General features: G+C 37.4%; 1 protein-coding gene across 1 annotated transcript; it reads left to right on the top strand.

The window, feature by feature from the left end:
- Positions 1-221: 221 nt before the first annotated feature.
- LOC140234995 (uncharacterized) lies at positions 222-15,472 on the top strand. The gene is made up of 7 exons (XM_072315030.1): positions 222-323; positions 2,305-2,421; positions 9,156-9,218; positions 10,557-10,688; positions 11,474-11,617; positions 14,687-14,768; positions 15,273-15,472. Exons 1-7 carry the CDS (start codon positions 222-224, stop codon positions 15,470-15,472), a joined length of 840 nt encoding a protein of 279 aa, XP_072171131.1.
- The last annotated feature ends 7,802 nt before the right edge of the window (positions 15,473-23,274 follow it).

Raw genomic sequence — 23,274 nt, 5'->3', positions numbered from 1 at the left:
TACAAACAGAATGGAGAAGAACATTACAAGTTGTACAATAAATGTGATTCGTCTCTCCCCCCCCCCCTTCCCACCTCTATTCAGGTAACCTTATAAGGTGAAGACTTCTTGAAAGTTGCTTGACCTCACTCGACTGCAGCCTTCACCGAGATTTCTACACTCGAGACGCTCCGTCTCCCTGTTGACACTGTCTTACACTTTCCTCGCGGCACTATACCACGATGAACGACAAACCACAGAAGATCCAGCGACCCCCCTCCTACGCTTCCAATGCCTTTGAGGCTACGGAGGAAGAGAAAGACAGTAGGGGTATATCTGTGAGGGTGAGTTCAATGAGATCTTTCAATATCTGTGCAATCATTTTTATGTTAGTAGACGTTTATTATTGAGGGATCTGTAATATTCAATAAAATCAAAATCAAATCAAATATTTTTTGATTGACCTCAATTAACCTCAATCACTGCCTTATCATTTTGAGAAAATATACTTGGACGTGTGATTTTTTTTTTGTTGTTGTCTGTAGTGTTTGTATATATTCCTGTTTCCAAATGAGAAATATATTCTTTGCATTACATAATCTGGTTCTTCTACAAATCCACATTTCTTGCACCAAGAATCTGTGTTTCTTTTTCCTTTTCCTCTCCATTTTTTTATTCCCTTTGTTGTATCCTGTTTTGCATTTTAGGAGCATTATATTGCATTTTTTTAATCATTCCTTTGTGTGATGCCTTGCTCCGTATTAACAGATATGTGAAAATTTGTATATGACCAAATACAAAACCAAAAGTTAAGCATCAATAAATCAGCTTTTTTAGCAAAGGTGACTTGGCTAGGTTCAAATTGTAGCTTTCAAAAGAAGCCAATTCATGTTTCTCTTGTAATGTTGAACAGGACTGCAAACCACAAAACATTATGTATCATAGAACAGTGGCTGTATATTTGAATACTGCTATGTGGCATAAGTGGCTACTTACACACAGTATGTTTGTGCTTTCTTGGAGCAAGTGAGTGAAATCCCGAAGTGCTCCAGCCCAGTTAGTCATTAGATGTCTTTGCTCTCTTGCCCATTCTTAGAAAATGAGTAAAATACATTTTATGATTTCGATTTTCAGCACATTTACTTTTATATGCAATGTACTTGGCTTATTGTAAATATGTGAGCATGACGGTATAGATTCATTATTGGAATCACACAGAGTATAGACAGTTTCAGCAAGTTCTGTTTTATGCTAAACAGTAGTCACTTCTGCACCATTCATTCATACAACATGCACTATATTACAGTGTCTGATCTTATCCAAGATGTGTCAGCATTGATAGAATAGCAAGCCAAATTGCCACAACTGTTTATCCATGTTCTGAATGAAGGTCCAGTGGAGTGAATGTATCATTGTATGTTGATTGTCACATGATCTAAAACTTCATTTTGCAAGCCAACAAATCCCACTTTAAATTCTAAGCCATGCTTTAAGCACATCTTCAGTCACTAAGTTATAGAAAAAGTGTGGATTAAGAGGTGGCTTATCATTAGGTGGAATTAGATTTTATTGATAACTGGTATAAGAATTAACATAGATAAGCCTATGTGTGAAGTGTTGCAGGGGAGTAACTGAAGAAAGCATATAGTATCAGGCTGTGCGTTAAAGGGATCGTATAGTTTTGGTTGAGACCTAATTTCAGGTTTCTAACATTTTTTGGTGAGATAATGAGAAACCTCTTATGAAATATGAAAGAGCATGTAATTCTATGAGGAATTCAACGTTTATTTGATGAAAATTGGTTTTGAAATGGCTGAGATATCCAAAAAAGAGCGATTCTACTAAAGTGTGGGACCCACACTTTAATACGATCACTTTGTTTTACTTTGTTTTTGGATGTCTCAGCCAATCCAAACCCGATTTTCATCAAATAAACTTTGAATTCCTCTTAAAATGGTATGCTTTGTACTATATCATAAGTGTTTTCTTGGTATCTCGCAAAAAGTTAAAAGCCCTATTCTCATCTCCACTAATACTGTACCATCCCTTTAATGTCAATTAAGAAAAAGAGCCTTATGCAACAGATTATACAGTAGCTAAGTGGTTGTGATTACCACAAATTGGTATGTTGTCGGGGGGGGGGGGGGGAGAAAAATATATCAATTAGAAAAGATAATGTAAGGAGAGGAAGGAATTTAAAAGAGAGTAGGTTGGGAAATCTAACATGGAACATGCATGATGACAGTAAAAGCCATTAATGTTATGAGGCTTGCTATCTCTAAGTTGTTGTTTTTCCCCCAAATTTTCCCTCCTTAAATCCTCCAGACGACGGGTATCCTCCATGTCGTCCTCGGTCTCACAATGGTGGTGATTGGAATCGTCGCGGCCTTCCTCCAATGTTACCTCTCTTACTACATCGTCCCAGTTTGGAGCGGTCTCCTGGTGAGTTCGTTGACCCCCCCAAAGAGACACATTCATCCCATCCCCTCCCCCATATAAGGCCCGTTCACACACAAGGGAAAAAGTGCGATTTAAAAATCTATTTTCTTATCGCGATCAAAATGTTGAAATTTTTTCCTGTGTGGACAGAAAAATTTCACTAATTTTCGTGATCCTAATCGCGATCCAACTCGCACTATTATAGTGCGATTTTTCAGAATAATCGCAATTATTTTGCCAAGCGTCGTGTGTGTGAGCGCGATCGAGATTCGGAAATCAGTATTTTTAATCCCATCGTTCGTAGCGCGTGAACGTCAACATTATTGGGACCGCGGGGTCAGTCTTCGGTCATGCAAGTTTCGCGCATGCGCAATTTGGCCACTGATCGTTCTTTCCTTGCGGCGAAGTGCGATTTTTCCTTGTGTATGAACGGTCAAAAAAAAAAAATCGAAATTTGGATCGCGATTGTAATTTCGATTTTCGTTGTGTGTGCACGGGCCTATTGATTATTGGATCCATGCAGTGTAAATTCATGTTGACTTGTATTGATTTATAATGCCCTGATCATCACTAATGTGCCCAAAAGAAAATCCAAATATGGTCATGTATTTTAATATAATTTTTCTAGTATTTTTGATCACATTACTAGGTTTTGGCCACAAAAAAAACCCTTCCAAACCAAGATTCATCACCTGTCAATCATGTCTTAAGTACTGATATGATTGAACAAAAAACACTGGGATGCACCTTCCCTAGACCAAGCATAACTTCCGTGTTTCCCTGCAATGTCTTTGTTAATCATACCAGTAGCATAGAAACATGCAAGTTATGCTCAATCTAGGAAAAAGTGTATTCCAATGTCTTTTGTTAATCATGATAGTAGTACTTTTGTAGTGATTGACAGATGATGTCGTTGAAAATATCTTAGTTTGGAAAGCTTTTTTTGTGAACATATCCCAGTAATCTAAAGAATTATTGTAAAATTATTGTTATAATATATATTGCATATATTTAGATATTTATTTGGCCGCATAAGTGATGTTGACGGTATCATGAATCACCCCAAGTCAACATGCATTTGCTTTACATAGTTCCTTTAAATAGCTCCAATGCCATCCCTCTGTCCCACTCTCCTTCATCAACAATAATATGCATCATTTATGTAGACAAGCACATCTCATATGTGGCTTTTTAAGTGGATTTTTTGAATCACACATCTATTTTTAGTTCAGCTCATTATGCATTGCATTTCATGTGAGTGTTGAAAAAGTAATGAAAAATGCCATTAAACTCCAGCTACATTGAAATGAAAACTGATATTTGGAGTAATCTGCAGTGACGTACACTGGTGAGGAAAGTGCTCAGAGAAAAGCTCTCAAAATATGAAAGACAAAAACAAATGGAACGGACCGTGGGAGTGCGGAGACCCAGGATATCTTCCAGGCGACATTTTACCACGTGAAATCTAGTGGGAAGTGTCCCCTTGAGAATGTTGTTTGTGATAGAAATAATAGATAAACTACAGATCACTGCACTTCTGCAAAGACAATATCAGAATTATAAAGTTACAGCCTCTTCAATATCAGTGGATCATCTCGCATGGAGTTTAGAGAGATTTTTAGAGAGATAGAGAAAAAGAGTTTAGAAAGATAGATAGATAAAGAAAAAGAGAGAGAATGAGAATGTATGAGAGGAAAGGGATAATGATACAAAAAATTTGATTGGAGAATGTCTCCAAAATGTGAGTTAAATCTGTTTTGCTTTGTCTGATGTAAGCAAGGGACCCCCACCCCCCTTGGGAGAACAGCTGCATTTCATCATTGCAGCTGGCTTTAGGTCGTATTATTTTTTTTTTATCTTTTCTTCTTGTATCTTTTGCTAGTCACTAATTCAATTCAATTCATTGTCATTGTCAATGAAATTTTTGTGAATTTCCATGGGCATTCAATGCATATAGTATAAACAAAATCTTTCGCATGCATTTCAATTTTGTGAATTTTGGCTCGCGAAATTCGCAAAATTAAAATCTACATAAAAATGTCTTGTTTTGCAGTATGTGGTTGTGTGTAAGTGTATGAATGTGTATGTGTGTGTGCATAATTTGTATATCGGTATATGTGTGTCCGTGTATGTGTTTATCTGTCTGTGTGTATTATGTTTTGCTGTCTCTGCCAGACTTTGGCTGACTAGACAAACAATTTCATGGTTGACAAGGGGAAGCCTCTAAGGAGGAATGCACTACAAAGGACAAAGGGCAGAGAGAAAGGATAGAAGAAAAAAAAAGGTTAATGATGAAAAGAAGAAGATATTTGCCATGAATATGGGATCAGAGGCTCACCAAGAAGTGTGCTGGTCTTCAATGTGTGTGATTGCCATGGTTACCTTGTGTTTGTCCAGACAACAGAATCAACAGGGCAGAAGTAGTGGACATGAGAAAGTACAACTGCTGTGAGAGGCGTAGAGGAAAAAAAAGAGAGAGAAATAGGACAAGCAATGGAGGGAGGGGGAGAGAGTGAACGTATTGATGAGCAGATGGAATATTGATAGGCAGATGGAGAGATGAGAGAATCAAAATGAAGAGAGAAATGTAGCTCAGGGCAAACTTGGCAAAAAGGTCAGCTGACAGTAATGTGCCCTAGTTTGCTGACTCCATCTTACTGGCTGGTGTAACTCAACAAGTGTAGAATACAGACACTCTTCACCTGATGAATAGGGAGACAGACAGCCACACACAGATGGACAGACAGACAGACATGCAGACATACACACACAAAAAAAAAAAAATACTCATCCATATCGACTTACACACACAGCACATGCTGTTTCAAGGCAGCATAGAGAGAATAACAGAGAAAGACAGAAATATAGAGAGAGGAGAAATAGAAATATTTATAGAGATATAGAGAGAGGGGAAATAGGAAGATTGAGAGAGAGATATATAGAGAGGAGAAATAGGAAGATTGAGAGAGAGATAGAGAGATGAGAAATAGAAAGATTGATATATATATATATATATGTATATGTATATATATGTAGAGAGAGAGAGAGAGAAGGGGAGAAATAGAAAGATTGAGAGGGAGAGATATAGAGGGAGGAGAAATAGGAAGATTGAGAGGGAGATATATAGAGAGAGGAGAAATAGATTAATAGAGATATAGAGGGAGGAGAAATAGAAAGATATATATATATATATATATATATATATATAGGAAGAGGAGAAATGGAAAGAGTGATAGAGAGAGGAGAAAGAGAAAAATTGATAGAGATAGGTAGATGAATAGATAGATAGACAGAGAGATCAAGAGAATGAAGGAGACATCTGCTGAAAATGTTGGTCAAAGGGTCAGCAAAAACTATGCCACACTTTCTTCTAGTGTCTCTCCCATCTCTGCAGCGTAGGTCTTCCACTTATTACAGGATGTTGATGGATCGGGAGGGGATGAGTCAGGGGGGACATGCTGCTGATGAAGAGACATTGAGTCTGCCCCCCTCTCTCTCATCATTTATATAACCTTTCTCTTCAGCGACTTCACCTCTTTAATCATTCTTGGCAGTGGTTCCTCACTAAGATGGGTGTATCGGTGAACTCTCTAGCAAAAAGGAAAGATGGAAGGAAAGAGAGATGGAGAGATGGAGTGAAGGAGTGAAGGAAAAGATAGAGAGGAGGAATGAGAAGAGTATCTAGTTGGCCACCACCATTCACCTGTTGAAGACTAGTCCCCGAGTATACTCGGGCAGGTGTCTATGGGAAATGTGTGTTAAAGGGATAGTACAGTATTGGTGAAGATGAGAATTGGGCTTTTAACTTTTTGCGAGATACCAAGAAAACACTTATGATATAGTACAGAGCAAACCATTTTAAGAGGAATTCAAAGTTTATTTGATGAAAATCGGGTTTGGAATGACTGAAACATCCAAAAACAAAGTAAAACAAAGCGATCGTAATAAAGTGTGGGTCCCACACTTTATTAGAATCACTCTTTTTTGGATATCTCAGCCATTCCAAAACCAATTTTCATCAAATAAATGTTGAATTCCTCATAGAATTACATGTTCTTTCATATTTCATAAGAGGTTTCTCATTATCTCACAAAAAGAATGTGAGAAACCTGAAATTAGGTCTCAACCAAAACTGTACGATCCCTTTAACGCAAAATCAACCTGCTCGGGTTAAAGACAGAAACAAATGGTGCATAGAAATAAGTGTAGAGAGAGAGGGATAGAGATATATAGGGAAGCAGGCAATGGAAGTCATTGTTAAGACAGATGATGTGATGGTAGAATTTGCAGTAGTCTCCAGAATTATATGTTTCTCTTCTTAATGACTGGCACTGCATCATGGGAAGGATGAATTGAAGTCATATCAAAATGATTTGACAAATGATGGAGAGGGAAAGAATATCAAAAACATATTCTTTAACTGTTAAAGATGATTATTATCTCAAGTTTAGATAGGTAGACAGATAGATATACACAAAGATATATAGATGAATGGATAGATACAAAGCTTGATTGATTGATTGATTGATTGATTGACTGATTGATTGATTGGCTCGGTGAGAGATATAAATAAATGGAAAGATGGAGGGAGAGAAAGATGGGAGAGTGAGGAAGATGAAGGTGGATGAAAGTAGTTGATATGCATTTGAAATTGGCACAGTGACAAGTGCATGACAGTTGTCCAGGTACAAACAAACAAGCTCATTTGTGATAGTAGAAGCTGGCAGATGTATGAGGGACTCAAATGAGCTAGCTTGTGAGTTTGCTGGCAGGAGGGAGCAGAGAGTGAACCTGGCCATTAGGGTCAACAAACAGCGGACCATTAAGGTTAATGCCTATCAAGGGAGAGATCTTAGAGAAACAGAAAGAGAGAGAAAAAGAGAGAGTGAGAGACAGACAGATGGACAGACAGACAGACAACAAACAAGATCCCAGGTCCCCTTTAATGAGAGCTAGGATCAAAAGCTTACGAGAATGCTTTGAAAGGTACTGAAGATCAAGGAGAGAAGGGGAGAGGAGAGAGGACGGAAACCGTCTGTCATCCGAGAAGATAAAGTCTAGACGAAGCTGTTCCAAGGGTGGGGAGGTAAATGTCATGGAGACGAGCCAGTCATGTGGTCAGATGATGGGGATGACGTTGAGATGACCCAGTTTTCATTCGCAGGGGTGAATCCATCTCGCCCTCAAAGTGGGTCCCATCTTGAAGAGAATGATGCTCCTCCAAAATTTGACCTCTTGTCACCCTCAAGCTCTCATCACTGAAACAGGAAGGAGGATATATACCCCAAGACAGAATGGTGTCAAGGTCTGATATGACATCACCCATCCCACTGCTGGCTCTTGCATAAATCGTCTTGACCATATATATTTATACTGTAAAAGCTTTTTTCGCGAGGGTTTGATTTTTCATGAATTTCGGGAATCACTCTTTGGCCTTGAATTAATAGCATGCAAAAAGATCACAAAAAGACAGGCATTAATGCACTTGGCACAATAGCCTGAAAGTCAACATCGCAGAAACAACTCCCAAACATGGACCTCCAAAGTCGCGAAAGTAACAGCTTTTACAGGAGATGTTAGTAGAGATGGATTTCACTGTCGACCTCATCATCAGAGTTTCACATCAATTAAATGATGGCTCACATCTCATGAACAGCTCACTGTGTTCAATGTCCAAAGACATCACCTACCATATGGTAACAGCTGGTCGCAACAGCTTTCAGTGTTTTCATAGTTGCTATGGTAATTGATGTTTGAGCATATTTTCACAAATCTGGTTTAAATATGCCATATGACACTAGGAACGAGTGAGTTGCACCTGTAAAGCAGGCACGATTGCAGGTGTGTCGTGCTCACCTAATTGTCCAGTTGGACAAAGGTTACGTTCATGAGGTAACTCTGAGCCAAGTGTGAAATTTGCCATGTGAAATGAGTACAGGAGGAGAGTCTAAAACAGTTACAGGTTTAGGTAGGCAAACACGCTTGCAACCATACCATATTTGCTCTTTTTGTATCCTTAGAAATAGCAAATGATTTGATACACAAAACAGTAATCATTCAGGATATAAGTTTGTATGTAGGATTGTTCATCTTCAAACTAATTGCATTCGGAATGATATGCTGGGTCGGGAGGCATTTTCATAAGCTGGCAAATAGAAAATGGAAATAACAAAGAAAACAATCAAAAATTAATTCTCCTCATCCACGTCACTTGAAATGAGAATGTCTTTATTGCAGAAGACACCAGATATAGATGAGGGAATAGAATATTTAGTATCTGTTTTTCCCTGGGATGTGACTTGGCTGCAAAAGTTACAGATTATATGGACTACTGAAGGGGATTGAAGGTGTCTCCGAGTTCCCCGGATTATCATTGGCAATGGCCTGTAGGTGGCGCTGTTCATCCATTCCATTCTTGCGTTAGAGAACAGTTTGGTCACTTGGAAGCACAACTGCCCCTTGCTACTTGAAAATAGTCAGTGGATGATATCAACCCAGCACATCACACAATATGAGCAATGATAATAGAAAAAAAAAATAATCACATTATTTTGAAAATACTGCATATTGCTCCTGATTTACTCTTTTTTTTGTGAGGCAAGTTGTCCCTTATTCAAGAAATTCGTCCTTTTCTTTGATGCATAGTTTGCTTCATATTAGTAATAATCTGACAATAGTTGGTATATATCCTAATGTTTTCCCTTTTTCACCATTCATTTTCCCTTCCTACACACCAGTTTTTCAGCTCAACGGGCATCGTTGGAATCAAGACATTTCACAGCAAAATGAGCAAAGGAATGGTAAGATCAGACGTATTTACTGGATGATGTGAATACAGATAAGAGTGAAAGGTACATTAGCCATAGGTGTAAGCATATGCATCATATGCATGTACAGTGTACAGAAGAGTTTGAATGGAAAAATAGATGAACACTATTTTCAAAGTTATTTTTAAATAAGGTCATCATCAAATAAACAAAAATTAATATTTCAATGATACTGTACTCATTACATAACAAGTATTATTTTTGAAGATATCAAAATTGTCAGACAAATTTCAATTATCTTCTTTGTTTTCAAGCAGCTTCAATCAAAAAAAAAAACTCAAGTTGATGAAAATGGATGTATCTGTTTTTACATTTAAACTCTTCACATATTTTCAAAAAATAGATTCAAAACAAACACCTAGCATTTGTACAACCCTTTTCAGTTTAAAAGACGGATAAAAACCAAAACATTAATTTATGGTCATATCACATGCAAACACATCAATGAAAATTACATCAATGAATGCAGTTATTTAGACAATGTGTGTGACTACCATATGGTGTCTATATTGTATGTAAGGTAATATATACTCCCATTTACATATTTTCCAGTAATTGTCTAATTACTGTAATTGTTATTCATGTAGACTTTCTAAGCTGAAAAGATGAAAGCAAAATATTAAAGGAGTATTCAGGTGTTTGTTTCATTGAAAAAAAATAACAGGTATGAAGATGTTGTAAAAACTTTGTAGAAACTCTCAGTTTTTATTTGGGGTAGAGTGGGGAGAAGGTATATGGTAGCTTGGTAATTAAATGTTAAGACATAATTGAAATCAAGAGAATAGGAAACCAATAAGCAATTCTGTGTGGGGGGGGGGGGAGAGTTAGTTGAAAGGCTGTAGCTTCAATGAACAACATCACGTTTAAAGAAAAGAAAATGGTTCCCATATATACTACCGAAACAATGCACTATGAAAGATATTGTAGGTACCATCTGTGACAGATCATCATTAACAACTCTCCCGCTTTCGACGGGAGATCTCCCGCCGAAAGCCCATTTTTGCAAAATCTCTCGTTCTCCCGCTTGAGATTTAATTTCTCCCGCCCTGGCTCTGCGTCTCTCGCTTGAAATGATTTCTTACTTAGTGTCATCGTATGTTGAAAAATAAGCCTTAGATAGCACGAGAAAGCATCTAGAACCCTAGAACTTTGCGCACATCAAGTTGGAGCCTCCCGTTCGCTAGGGGTTTCAGGCGGGAGAATCTCCAGATCAGAAGGTGCTTGGGGTTGGAGTCTTTGCATTAATGCTGGTTTTCTTATAAGGCTCTTACAATTTGATTCCCATCCATTTTGTCTGCCCGTGTCCTTCAGGTCATCTCGTACCTGGTCATGTGTGTCTGTGCGGCCATCACTGCCGGGGCCATGTTTGTCATGTACATCTTGGTCACCCTACACGAAAGCTACTCCATTTACTGTTACTCCCAGGACACGTGCTACAGAATGGTAAGTCACAACGATTGCATGGAAAAATTTGATTGGTTCTTGTCAAATCATGGCCGATCATTCTCCAAATCATGTCCGATCATTCTCCCACAACTTTGTGGTGCCTGCCTTATACGATATTCTAGGGTTTTTGCTTTGGGGGTTGTTTTTTACTAGCATAGATGCATTCATGCATGCACCCACACTTGCAGTCATGCAGGGTGCAGATCTACAGACACCAGGTAATCCACAGTGGCAATATCAATTACATATGTCTCTGTTTTATTGCAGAAAGGATGTTCCTCTCCACATCAGCAAAGACAAAAAAATATATATGTATCAATCTCATACATATGTCATAAAACATATAGCACCCAGAAAGGATGCACTGTTTGGGGTTGACTTATAAGTTATAAAAAAGTAAAAATATTCTAAAAGTAGAAGACTTGTTCATTTAATAAAAAGGAAGGTATGTATATATGTATGTATGTATGTGTGTGTGTGTGTGTGTGTGTATGAATAAATGTCTGTATGAACATATGAATGTGTGCATGTGGAAAAGTATACATATGTGTGAATGTGTGAATGTTGAATATATGTTTGTGTGTATGTCTCCTTCTCCCCAGGACAGGGGAGAAGGAAAATCAATGTGTTTGCTGCCAATAAGAAATTTAATCAAGGAGGCTGATGTTATACATTCTTATGAGATAAGACTTTCCATGGCAAATGTATATCTGCTCCATACGAACGATAAGTATTGATCCACATTCGTTTTCTCCCGCTCTGCTCTTCATTCCATTCGTCAGCGAGTCCGTGTCCTCATCAACATGATGATTATCGTCCTGAGCTTCCTGGAGGTTGTGGTGGCCATTACGGGCTCCGGCCTCGCCTGCTGCCGCACCTGTCCCACGCCGTGCTGTAGGACCGCCCAGCCTTCTTCTGTCAACATGGTAAGTAGCTATCTACAGTTTCCCCATCTCAACACAGGCCTATGTATTTGACTGTTTCATCTATGAATGCATCCCATGTTATCTATCTTTCATTGAGTTATCCATTATTTCTAAATACATAATGACAACATGAATTTCAACATTATTTATCTAAAGAATTATGCACATGTCTTCCATTCATCCATTCATATATCCTTCCTCCATCCATGCCACTCTACCACCCTCTTATCATTCCTTCATTAATTTGTCTATCCATTGTTACAATAGTTCTTTGACCCGTCAGTGTACTCATTTAACATTCATCCATCAACCAGCAACATCAGTTTATACTCCAGTCATCCATGCATTTAGTCATCAAATCAGTCATTTTTACACACGATCAATCCATCTTACATTACATCATTCTTGTAGCCTACCGGCTTTTTAGCATTCCATCTATACATAAAATATATTTTTCTTTTGTATGACCTCACATGCATCATCTTATCAATCTATCAACCCATCCACTCATGCATTTCCTAATCGTCCATCTATGTTGGTCTATATCTGCCTGCATGATCAATCCCTTTAACCCATTCCGTATGGGGGTTTCAAAATTCAATGGGGTAATTCATCCATTTATGATCCATACTCATATTCATCCCTTAATTGTTTCATTAAGTGATCTGTATATTTCCTATCCATCTATCGCCTTTTCATCTCATTCACCTCCATCTATTCCTGCATTCAACTATCCTTCTATCATCTTTGATCTTCTCTTACCATTCCTTCATCCAGCTATCCTTCTATTCTCTTTCCATCTATTTCTCTATCTATTCCTGCATCTAGCTATCCTTCTATCAGTGCATCCCTCCACTCATTCATCTAGCTATCCTGAGGCATCATCACTGGCTCATTTGATGCATCTTTTGGTCTGACCATTTATCTATTCAAACATCTATCCATCCATAAATGCATCCACACAGTCACTTTCCTGTCTTGGAATTCAATTATATAATAATATCTTTTCTACCTGTCTATCTAACCATTCATCCTATCTATCACTGCATCCATTTACTTACCTGGCTATCTTGGGACTCACTCATCTGAGATATTATCATTCGTCCATCTGTCTATCTATCCATTCATACAACCATCTATTCCTCGATCAATGCATCCATTCACTTACTCATCTAGCAATCTTGTGACTAACTCATCCAATATATTGTTGATATGTCCATCTATCCATCCACTCAGCCAGCTATTAATCTGTCAGAGTATTCACTTTGGGGTTTTCCCCATCTCATATATCTTTTATCTGTTCAACTATCTGTCCATCCAACTATCCATCTCTCATTTCATCTTATCTGTGCACTAACCAGCCCTTTTGAGCGACTTTATACTTATCTAATATATCTTTCTGTCTATCCTATCTTTCTGCCAATCTACCTGCTGCTTTCTGCTGCACCCGCTGCACTTTGTGCCTCCAGCCTCCGCCCTGTTACTGCAGTATGGTGAGCTGCTCTCTATGTTATGGTCTTTTGTTTAACCCTAACATTAAAGGGACTGTACAGTACTGGTTGAGGTAGGGATTCATGTTTTGAACATTCCTAAGTGAGATAATGAGAAACCTCTTATGAAAAATGAAAGAGCATGTGATTTTAAGAAGGATTCAACATTTATTTGATGAAGATTGGTTTTCAAATGACTGAGATATCCCCCCAAAAAGTGATAATAATAAAAGACTGCAGGCCACGCCTTTTATTAGGATCTCTTTGTTTCACCTTGTTTTTGGATCTCGGCCATTTCAAAACTGATTTCCATCAAGTAAACTTTTGATACCCCTTAGAATTGCATGCTCTTTGACATCTTATAGAGTATATCTTGCAAAACGTTAAAAGCTAAATCCTCACGTCGACCAGAACTGTACACACCCTGTAAGTCCCACTCCCAAGTGCAAATTGACTTGATAAAAATCACATAACTCAGAAAATAAAATCCAGCCCAAAGTTTAAACTGACTTGATTGAAACAAATCACATAGAACATAAAATCGTACCTGAAATTCAAGTCAACTTGACCATGCAGATTGCAATCAAACATGCAGACACAAAAATAGAAATTTAAAACTTATATTATTATTATTATTATTATTATTATTATTTATTCGGCATTTGCAAAACAATACAAGTGATAACAGAGAAACAAAACAAACAAACAAAACACAAGAAAACAAAGTGTCAGGCTTTCCCTGTTGAGCTTCCCTATGGAGCCGGAAAAAAGCAATCAAAATCACAATGACCCTTGGGCCTCTCCAACCACATCAGGGAGTAGTTGAACATAAAAGAAAAGATTATAAAATTACTGTACACATTTACGCATCGATATTGGTCACAATCATAAATTAGTAATTTAAATGAGGTGAAGTTGCTAATCTAAACATGGAAAGTAGAGTTCCCTTTGCATGTTTGGTGTCTATTCCTGTATCTTAAAGTTTCCAAAACTATGGCATGTACAAGAATGTAATGATAATAACACCTTGTGCTTTCCAGCACAGGTTTATGGTGACACAATAGTGAAGTAAAGATAGATATGAGAGAAATGCAGAGGAGATGTAAAATATAGTAAAGAGAAGTTCACACTATTTGTGTATCCAATAATTCACACTAACTTTATGACATAGATATATTAGTTGAAAAAGATCTAAATAAGGAAAGAAAATTGCCACATGTGACTTTCATTATTGTATTTTTGTTTTGTTTTGTTTTGTGCAGAAACATTTTTGGGGGTAAAAATCACATTTCAATGTTGTTGTTTTTTTTAGAAAATGATCTCTGAATTTCCTTGGCAAATTCATTCTCTTTTTTTTTTTTTTTTTTGAGGCTGAACATTCACAATATGAATCCTACCTTCCCTCAAATTTGAAGTTATGATAAGCAGATGAGATTTCTCCTGCATTGCCCTTGACAAATTCTGCTTCTAAGTTTTACTCAATTTCAGCTGTTGGAATTGAGTCATTAGCACATCTAATTTGGGCTTATCTTCTTATATTTCTTTGTATATTTGTATTTCCTGTCACAAAAATCACAAGGTTTATTACAACAACCCAGCTGAAGAGAATAAGTCATGCCCACAGTATGAAGGAAACCAAGCCTGCCCACAGTTTATCTCATGTAAGTCTGATTTCCTTCTTGGATTTTTCCTCTTCATTTTACATGATTTTGCCATTTTTGTGCATTTGCTGAGAACTTATATCCTTTATGCTAGGCACTATTTGATTGATGAAAGTAGGATAACTCCTATGATTATGCAAAGACATGAAATCCCATGTGAAGATTTAGACCGAGTCCTGATTACCTGAGCTTAGTAGGAACAAACATGTTTTGACATGATTACTGTGAAAAAAAATTAAAGCAAGCATTCAATAAACAGTCTAATCTGGTAACTGCCTTTCAAATATAGTCTTCTGGGGAAAGTTTCTCTGGAATATGTAATCTAAACAAACACACAGAAATCACCTATAAATCAAGATGGGGACTAATTTTACAGATTTCTAAAAGTGTTAAAACTTTTTTCTAACTCAAGATGTGGCATGTGCGTCCATGTGTAATCCCTATGTCTATGTCTGTATTTAGCAAAATTTCTCCATGGACATATTCTCGTGTCCCAAATTGCAGCCGGATCTCTCCATGGCCAGCCAATGATGATCCAGGGTGGGGGTTCTCCGTTCTCCTATGCCCAGGGACCCACCGAACTATCCACCATGACCACTAGGGTAGTCCAGGGGACGGGCCCCACCTCCAGTACCTCCCAAAACTCCTCATCCACTGTCGACGAGACGGAGAAGAAAACCAGCGAAGTGATGTTCGTGCAGTAAACGCCATGTTCGTGACATATGAAACAAGTGCTCTGCAACTGACGTTTCATTTCACTTAATAGCGTGTTTGATGTCCATATGGAGAGTAGGCATGCTTAGTGGAATGAAAGAAAAAGCTTATTTAAGTCAAGAGCAGTGTTGAAGATGTGTAGTGTTGGTAGCCTGAAAGGATCTTGAAACTGACTAACTTTCGGTCTGTATGGTTGATTTTGGTAACTGCTACTTATTCCAGATAGCTAAACTGGCAGAACATATGTAGCATTTCAAAAACTTGGCTCTGAAAGTCCCAATGACAAATGGACAAAGTATATAGGAGCCCAGTTTTGGCCATGTTAGAATGGTAGTGGTTACATTTTCATGTATCATGAAAATTCCTATCAGCATATTTCAAAATTGTGGCTTTGATAAAGGTACTTCTATAAATCACACCTGAAAATTTGCTGTATAATTATTTCTCGATATTATTATGAAAAAATAAATGCCAAAAAGCAAAAGTGATATGGCTTTGCCAGAGTCTTCTCAAGGTTCTAAAGATACAGTGACTTGACTGCTCTGTATGAAGTATCCTCTTCTAGTTCTAGCACAAGTATTTTTTTCTGTCCACTTTCTCCTTAAAATGCTGAAAAATGGGCCTTGCCATTAAGAGCTTTCTCAAGAGTCATACCATGTAGTGCTGGGCAAAACTCTGGGAAAAATCTAGAGCTTGACAGGTGTCTTTGAATAAAAAAGTTGATTAATTGACAGCTGGGACTTTGTGATTCAGATGTTGGCAAACTTTATGTGTCAACAACAGAGGTAAATTGACATCAATTTTACCATCATATTTTTCATTTGTGTGAAGAGTCAAGGACAGTGAGAATTACTGGACTCACACATATACATACCCTTGGCAATGAGTTACAGCAGCACAAATGCTTTCCTTGAATTATCAGCCAGAGCATGCCAGGAATACATATTTTTTATGATACATTGCTTTTGGAGTGCAAGTGCATATTACCGTGTACCACTTTTAAAGTTACAGTTACAGTTACAGTTACCGAGGATTCAAAAGGGCGCTATTATCGTACTGTTGCAGTGACCTACATCATTTGCCATATTCTGAAAGTAAAAATAAAATTATATATATATATATATATATATATATATATATATACATATATATACAGAACCTTCAAAGACAAAGTTGGCTTGCTAGCTAGTCGCAGATACTTGCGTGTTGATATGTGATCCACTTTGGTTGACAGTTAACTAGCTTCACATCGTCGCTCTTCGTAATGATGGGGACAGGGATCATCACACCATCCAATAGCGCCCTCTTGAGTCCACAGTCCATGCATGCACCTTTAAGATTCACAGCACATGTCAGTAGTTGGGAATAATAACATACCGTGGACTCCCATTTTAATGAAGTCCTCGGGACCAGCAGTTTTCTTTCATAATATCGAAATTTGAGTTATAACCAAACAAATAAACAATACAGAACAAAGAGTGGAAAATGTTGCAGTCTGAATTTTTACTTCATTTTAAATGGGATTTTGTTATAACCGTGTTTGCTATAACGGGAGTGCACTGTAAGAATCTTGGCATGGATAAAGTATTGCATTGAAAGGTTAATTTGGCAGACTTTGCATTTGAATACAGAACTTAATCACGAATGATTTACAGCAGCTGGGGCTAATTATGTCTTCAAAGTGATGCCAGGAATATAGCGATTGTTTGATTAAGTGATTGTTCAAAATGATTATGTATGTATGCTGTCATTAGCCAAGACATTTGCTACGTATTTGATTTTTTCTTTGTCTCGATATATGCATTAATGTACAAGCAAGTTGATAACTCAAGAGAGAACGAAATGTTGCAGCTTAATTTGTTCATAGCAACCGATGACTTTTATGTAACATGCCTCAATGTTAACTGAAAATATTGTGTGTATAATTGTATTTAAACAGTAGAGTTTGGGTTTAACCATTGATTAAGAAGGAATAGGTGTTCCTTCATTTTTTTTCATGTTTGTTTGCCCTGCTTATATACCCTTCTTGTTACAGCAATATCAGAAAAAAACAATGAAAATATGAGATGCAGTAAACACTTGGAAAGTATGCAAAAAAAAAAAAAAAGGAATTGAAAAAAAAAAAACCTGTATCACAAAGTCTTCCCATTTCTTTCACTTTTTTTTATGAGATCAGTGTATGCTTTGCCTATAAGAAAAAGCAAAAATTGTATTCCTTGTCTAAATTATTCATTCTAAGATAGCTTGTTTAAAATGTTGTGTTCAAAGAAAACTGCTTTGCAGAGATTTTTGCTTGAGAAGAATATTAAAGTTCTGAAAGGTGTTCTAAAAAAAAAAATTAGTTTTGAACGTGTAAAAGTATCTAACCCCATTATGCTGTGAGTGCAAATTGGCACAGAAAACCCTGAAGCTTTGTACACACTGTTCAAAGTCCCTGGCACAGAAAGGTGCATTTACAAAGGAAAACATGGGGAAAGTCCCGATTGCAGCTTTATAGCAGACTATAGTGAAGGTGCCAATAGAGGGCGCTATTCAGATTGTTTCCCTACAGTTTTCTGATTTCAAAAATGTAGATCGGATTTTTCCCTTTGAGCAGGTGTTTGTTCTGTTGATTTTCTACAGCACATTGTTTGGGTTATTGTTGCTTACATGCAGAGATTGGAAAACTTTTCAGAAGATGTCTTCTTTCTTCTCAGTTGTTTTGAACTTGTACAAACATTATTAACAGTTGATGTGTGATAATACAAGGTATGTAGTGTTTGCATACCTAATGAAAGGGAAAAGAGGAAACCGTTGTCACTGTCATTAAATTGTGAATTTACTTTTCATGTTTGAAAAAACAAATAAAAAGAGAATTCAGATATAAGCCAAACTTGTATCCTGGATACTTTGGAGTACTTTTCACTACATATTGTACCTGTAAGGTATTAACCTAAACAGTTACTGGTTATGTAACACTATTATGTAATAGTCCCCCCCCCCAAAAAAAAAAAAAAAAACCAAAAACCAACAACAACAAACAAACAAAAAAACAAAACAAAATAAAAAAAACAAAAACAAACAAACAAAAAACAAAAACAAAGACAGCAAGAATTGTCATTATCATGGATGTTTACACAATATTGTCTAATATGGATCCAAATTTCATTTAAAAATTTGCTTCTACAAGGGAGAGATGACTGTTTTTTACATCATGTCTTTTTATAATGCACCTTTAAAATCTTAAGAAAGAAATTGTCTTGTAGATTTGTGGTACAGTTAGAATGCCTAAGCACTCTGGGAAACAGCTTTTTATTTTTTTTTCGTGTAGTTTTCAAAATATTTGCACTATGTACTGTAAAATTGGATTTTTTTTTTTTGTGGTGTGAGTATTTGTTTGTTTTGGTTTTTTTGCTCTCAGCCAAGTTAGATGAATTTTGCATGTTTACAATTTTGTGGTACATGGATAAGTGTAAAATCAAAAACATGAAGTAGTATCACCTATTGACCGATTCGGGTTCGTTGAGGGCAGCAGACATTTTACGGCACAGGGCGCAGCCATAGTGGGTGTATCAGCCGACCCCCCCTGCTCTCCCCCACCCCCGGGCAACATGTTTATCACGCACTTGTAACAAAGGCTCGCGCACTAGCAAGCATTCGCGCACTCAGTACGAGACGCCTATTGGCTAAAGCAGTTTTTCATTCTGCGCGCGTGCTAATGTAGGGAGAGGGGTGGGGGAGTGCGGAGGGGGGGTCGGCTGATACACCCACTATGGCTGCGCCCATGCCAAAAATACACATAGCGCGTCACAGAATCGGTCAATAACAAGCCAACAATTAACACGGTTTTCACACCAGTTTTATGTCGCACAAAATGCACAAAAATTTCCACACCATGAAAATTTCCACTCTTACAGTACCTAAAAAAAGTTGTTGTTGTTTTTTTTTTTTTTTAATATTTGAAACCATGCAATAGATCTGCAAAAAAAAAAAAAAAAAAAAAAATTGATCAAGGACAGACAAGTAGGGGCTTAATGTCAGCATGTCACCAAACATAGCATGCTATGGAACCAAACAATAGCTAAATGGGCGACATGACCATGATACGAGTTGTGCGAAAAATCCCTGTTTCACAAACACACAAAGAAAAAAAAATCTGAATCCAAATAAAGTCATTAAGTTCAACTGTACGGGAGAGCATGTCAGTCATAATACTGCTGACACACTATGTCATCTAGAGCAGTCTTGAGGTAAAAACAAGTTTGAAAACATGTTTCTCTTGATATGTATCTGTACCAATCTGAGGGTTTATCTGTAGCGCAATCTTGTTATGAATATTTTTTTCTTGGGCACAATGTCCTTCAATACAGGAAGGTAGTAAGTCACCTACTTCTGTAATCACTGGCCACAATGCCATTTCACAAGCGGAGGGAGCGCTTCCACCTCACATATTTTCCTGGAGTTGATGAATATTTGCCTAAAGCCAGGTTTTGTTTGTTTTTTTCATTTTCCATCTGAGAAGATGGCTGGATAGCCCATATTCTGCTATGCTAAGCTGGTCTTCCATGGGGTCCAGTTGGATGTGAGGTGGGACCACATCACTGGGTTAAACAACCTGCTCCTTGCGATGAATGAATGAAGCGGGATCTTTTACATGCAAGAGTTTTGACTCTCTCACACATGGGACCTCAATTTTATGTCCTATCAGAGGCACAAAGTGTTTTGCTTATTGCTAGAGGGGACGGTATGATTACACACAACATTGCTCAGTCCAGACTCGGGTTCAAACCCGGGTCGCTTGGGTCAGAAGCAGAAGCGCTACCGACTGAGCTAACTCACCGCCCTTGCCTTGCCTGGCTACATAGAAGTGGAATGTTTTATACCCAAGAGTTAGCCTGGTGAGACTTGTTATACATTCTGGACATACTTTCCAAGCTTGCAACTAATAAAGGCATTCTTTGCCATTTGCAGGTGAAACAAAAACCATTTCAGAATAGTTCTAAAATGTGAGTCAGGGATAAAACAACCAATGTAAAAATTTGAATCAGTATAATTAATGGTAAGTGTTGTTAAAAATACAAAATGTGAACAATAGTTATAATTAAAAATGTTTCTAGACTAAACCGTCTACAGCTTTGGTTTAGTGAGAAAAATAATATCTCCATATATTTTAGGCTTTATTACAAATTTTTTTTAAATGGTAGGATGTCTTGTGATACAACTGACCTACATGTATGCATCAGATGTGGTATCTTGAACTTTTTTTTTAAATCGCAGCTCCCAATGGTAAATAGCACCTTGAAATGGAAGTCCACCCTAAAAATTAGTTTCGTGAATAGAGGCAATAAAAAGAGAGGAACAGGGCAGTGAAAGTTTAAGCAAACTCTCATGAAAACTTACAAAGTGTGATTTTTTGGATTTGTAATCAAGCAAGCACAAATTGGCACCTCTGTGATTAGCACAGTTGCAAGCTCACCTTCCATTTGCCTTGTGCATAAAATTGCATAATGTATATTTGATTGATTATACAGCTGTACAGTGTATCTTCAAAATACCGTAACTTTCTCAGTTTTGTCAGAACTTATTATCCCCTTCATTGTCCTGTTCTCTTTACACAAACTACTCAGGGAGGATTTCTCATATACTGTAGTAGCCCGAGCATCCAATCTTAATGTACATATAGCGCAAACCTTACTTATTAATTACCAATTCCGGCAGTCATGAAAATATGGAATAGACATCAAACAAGATAGATGATTCAAAAATACAAGGCGCTACAATGTAAACAAAAAACAAAATACATCACGATGGCACAAATTTTTCTATCAGCACAATTTACATTTATTTCAAATACTGCAACAATATATTACAAAATGGATAAATATTTGTACAAATGAGAATAGTCCTCTGGAGCACTCAGAAATCCAGGGCAATGGTCTCCACACCACACAGTGCCCTCTCTGAGGGACAATGGTCACCATATGCAACTGGAAAAAAAAGCATTTACAATGTCAAATTGCAAATCAAATCATATCACAAATTTGTGGGCGCCCCTTAATTTCACCACAGACATACAACATAGAATCAGAGATGTTGAGACAATGGATCAATGTCAACTGATATTCCACAATGGACCATCCTGTACCGGTACTTAACCTGAATATTTTCAGGTTTCCAATAACAGTAACCTTTTCTATATTTTTCCAAAGACACAGCCAACACATTGCCTTTCAATGCACCAAAGTTTATGAAATCCATGTTACACACTTATTTTTTCCCCATAAATTTTTATTGCATAATATTGTCAGGACTTTTGCCCAGTCACACCAGCCCGTTGCCCAATCACTCTGAACCACCCCAAAAAATAATAATAATAATAAAAATAAAAATAAAAAAAATAAAAAAAAAATATTTCAGAGCACTTCGGGACACTACTGCACACGCCATATATTTCGTGCATTTTTGATTTATGTGAATTTTGCAGGGCTGGGTGCTAGTCATGAATTTAAGAACATGCACAAATTTTTAACTGATCGATTCCTTTACGAATGCGATGTGCACGCATACATGTACTGGCACACAGTACACAGTGCTCAAACAAAATGTGTGATAATGCTGAACTCCATGATAGCTAACTTAATCACTTGTGAAACTGTTGCAAAGTCTGAATACCCTGACAGACTAGACTCGCTAAATCTATGGCGTATACAGTATCTGGTGACAAATCCACTCAAGGTCATAATCACACTGAGATTAGAAATTTGTGTAACTTCAATAAATTTACCTCTAAGGAAGTCATTTCATTCCTTACTTTGAGGTAATTCTGACACTCCAAGGTTCATACATGCACACATGGATAGTATTTCTGCAATCAGTACATCTAGCCCTTGACAGCATTACATCACATTCAAATTTCACATGTTTCAGATTTCACAACACAGTTAACTTCAGAAGTGTTTCTGCGATTAATTGTACTCAATAATATATCATTGAGTGTTCCTGCACATACAGATACTGTAGTAATAAGTGATTGGTAATCAGGACATACCAATGGCAATGATTCCTGAAAATAGGGGGTGCTATAAATGCACTAACCCCTGACCCTTAACCTCTCCTTAGCTGCCTGTTGGGAAAATTAACCTATACCACAGCACTCTATCAAACGACCAATGTTCTAGGCCATGAGCCAAAATTGGTATCTCACTTTACATGACACAGAAAAAACACAGAATTTCAAAATTGATTGGGCAATTTCAGTTACGAAAGTATGAAAAAAAAAGAAGATTGAAAATTCAAAATGTGACTAATAAATAAGACGGCCCAAAGCACATAGTCAATCTGTCCAGTGCCCTGCCAGAAAATGCTAAGTACAGTTTGACTGCATATGTGGAATCACAACTGAACTCCTGTACACATTGTTTCAAGATTCACACATCAATAGAAGCACTACCTCCTCCCCCTTCCCCCATTCTTGTTCATCTTTCAGCGATGTTAAGCTGTTGAGTGTACAAAGAAAGAGCGTGTGCACTAACACCAGATTGGGGGTGGTGGGGATTTCAGGCATTACAACTGGGGGCATTGCACAATGTACCTGTAGGCCTTTGAGACCAACCCAACAGTGATCCCCTGGCTAGGTGCATGCTTCACCATGCATGACAATAAGGGAGTTCATAGTTAGCGCATGTCTCATTTGACCCCTACACCACAGACTTTGAAATAACATGGACATGAGATGTGATCAAAAATTCCTTGTTGAAGCATGGCATCTTCTATTAAATCTATGTTGATAAAAGGCATGGAGAGATTTTGCTAA

The sequence above is a fragment of the Diadema setosum genome, chromosome 11 (genome assembly GCF_964275005.1).
Source record: "Diadema setosum chromosome 11, eeDiaSeto1, whole genome shotgun sequence".
In the NCBI taxonomy this organism is placed as follows: Eukaryota; Metazoa; Echinodermata; class Echinoidea; order Diadematoida; family Diadematidae; genus Diadema; species Diadema setosum.
The sequence above is the reverse complement of the archived record's forward strand: the minus strand, read 5'-3'. Positions and strand labels throughout refer to the sequence as shown.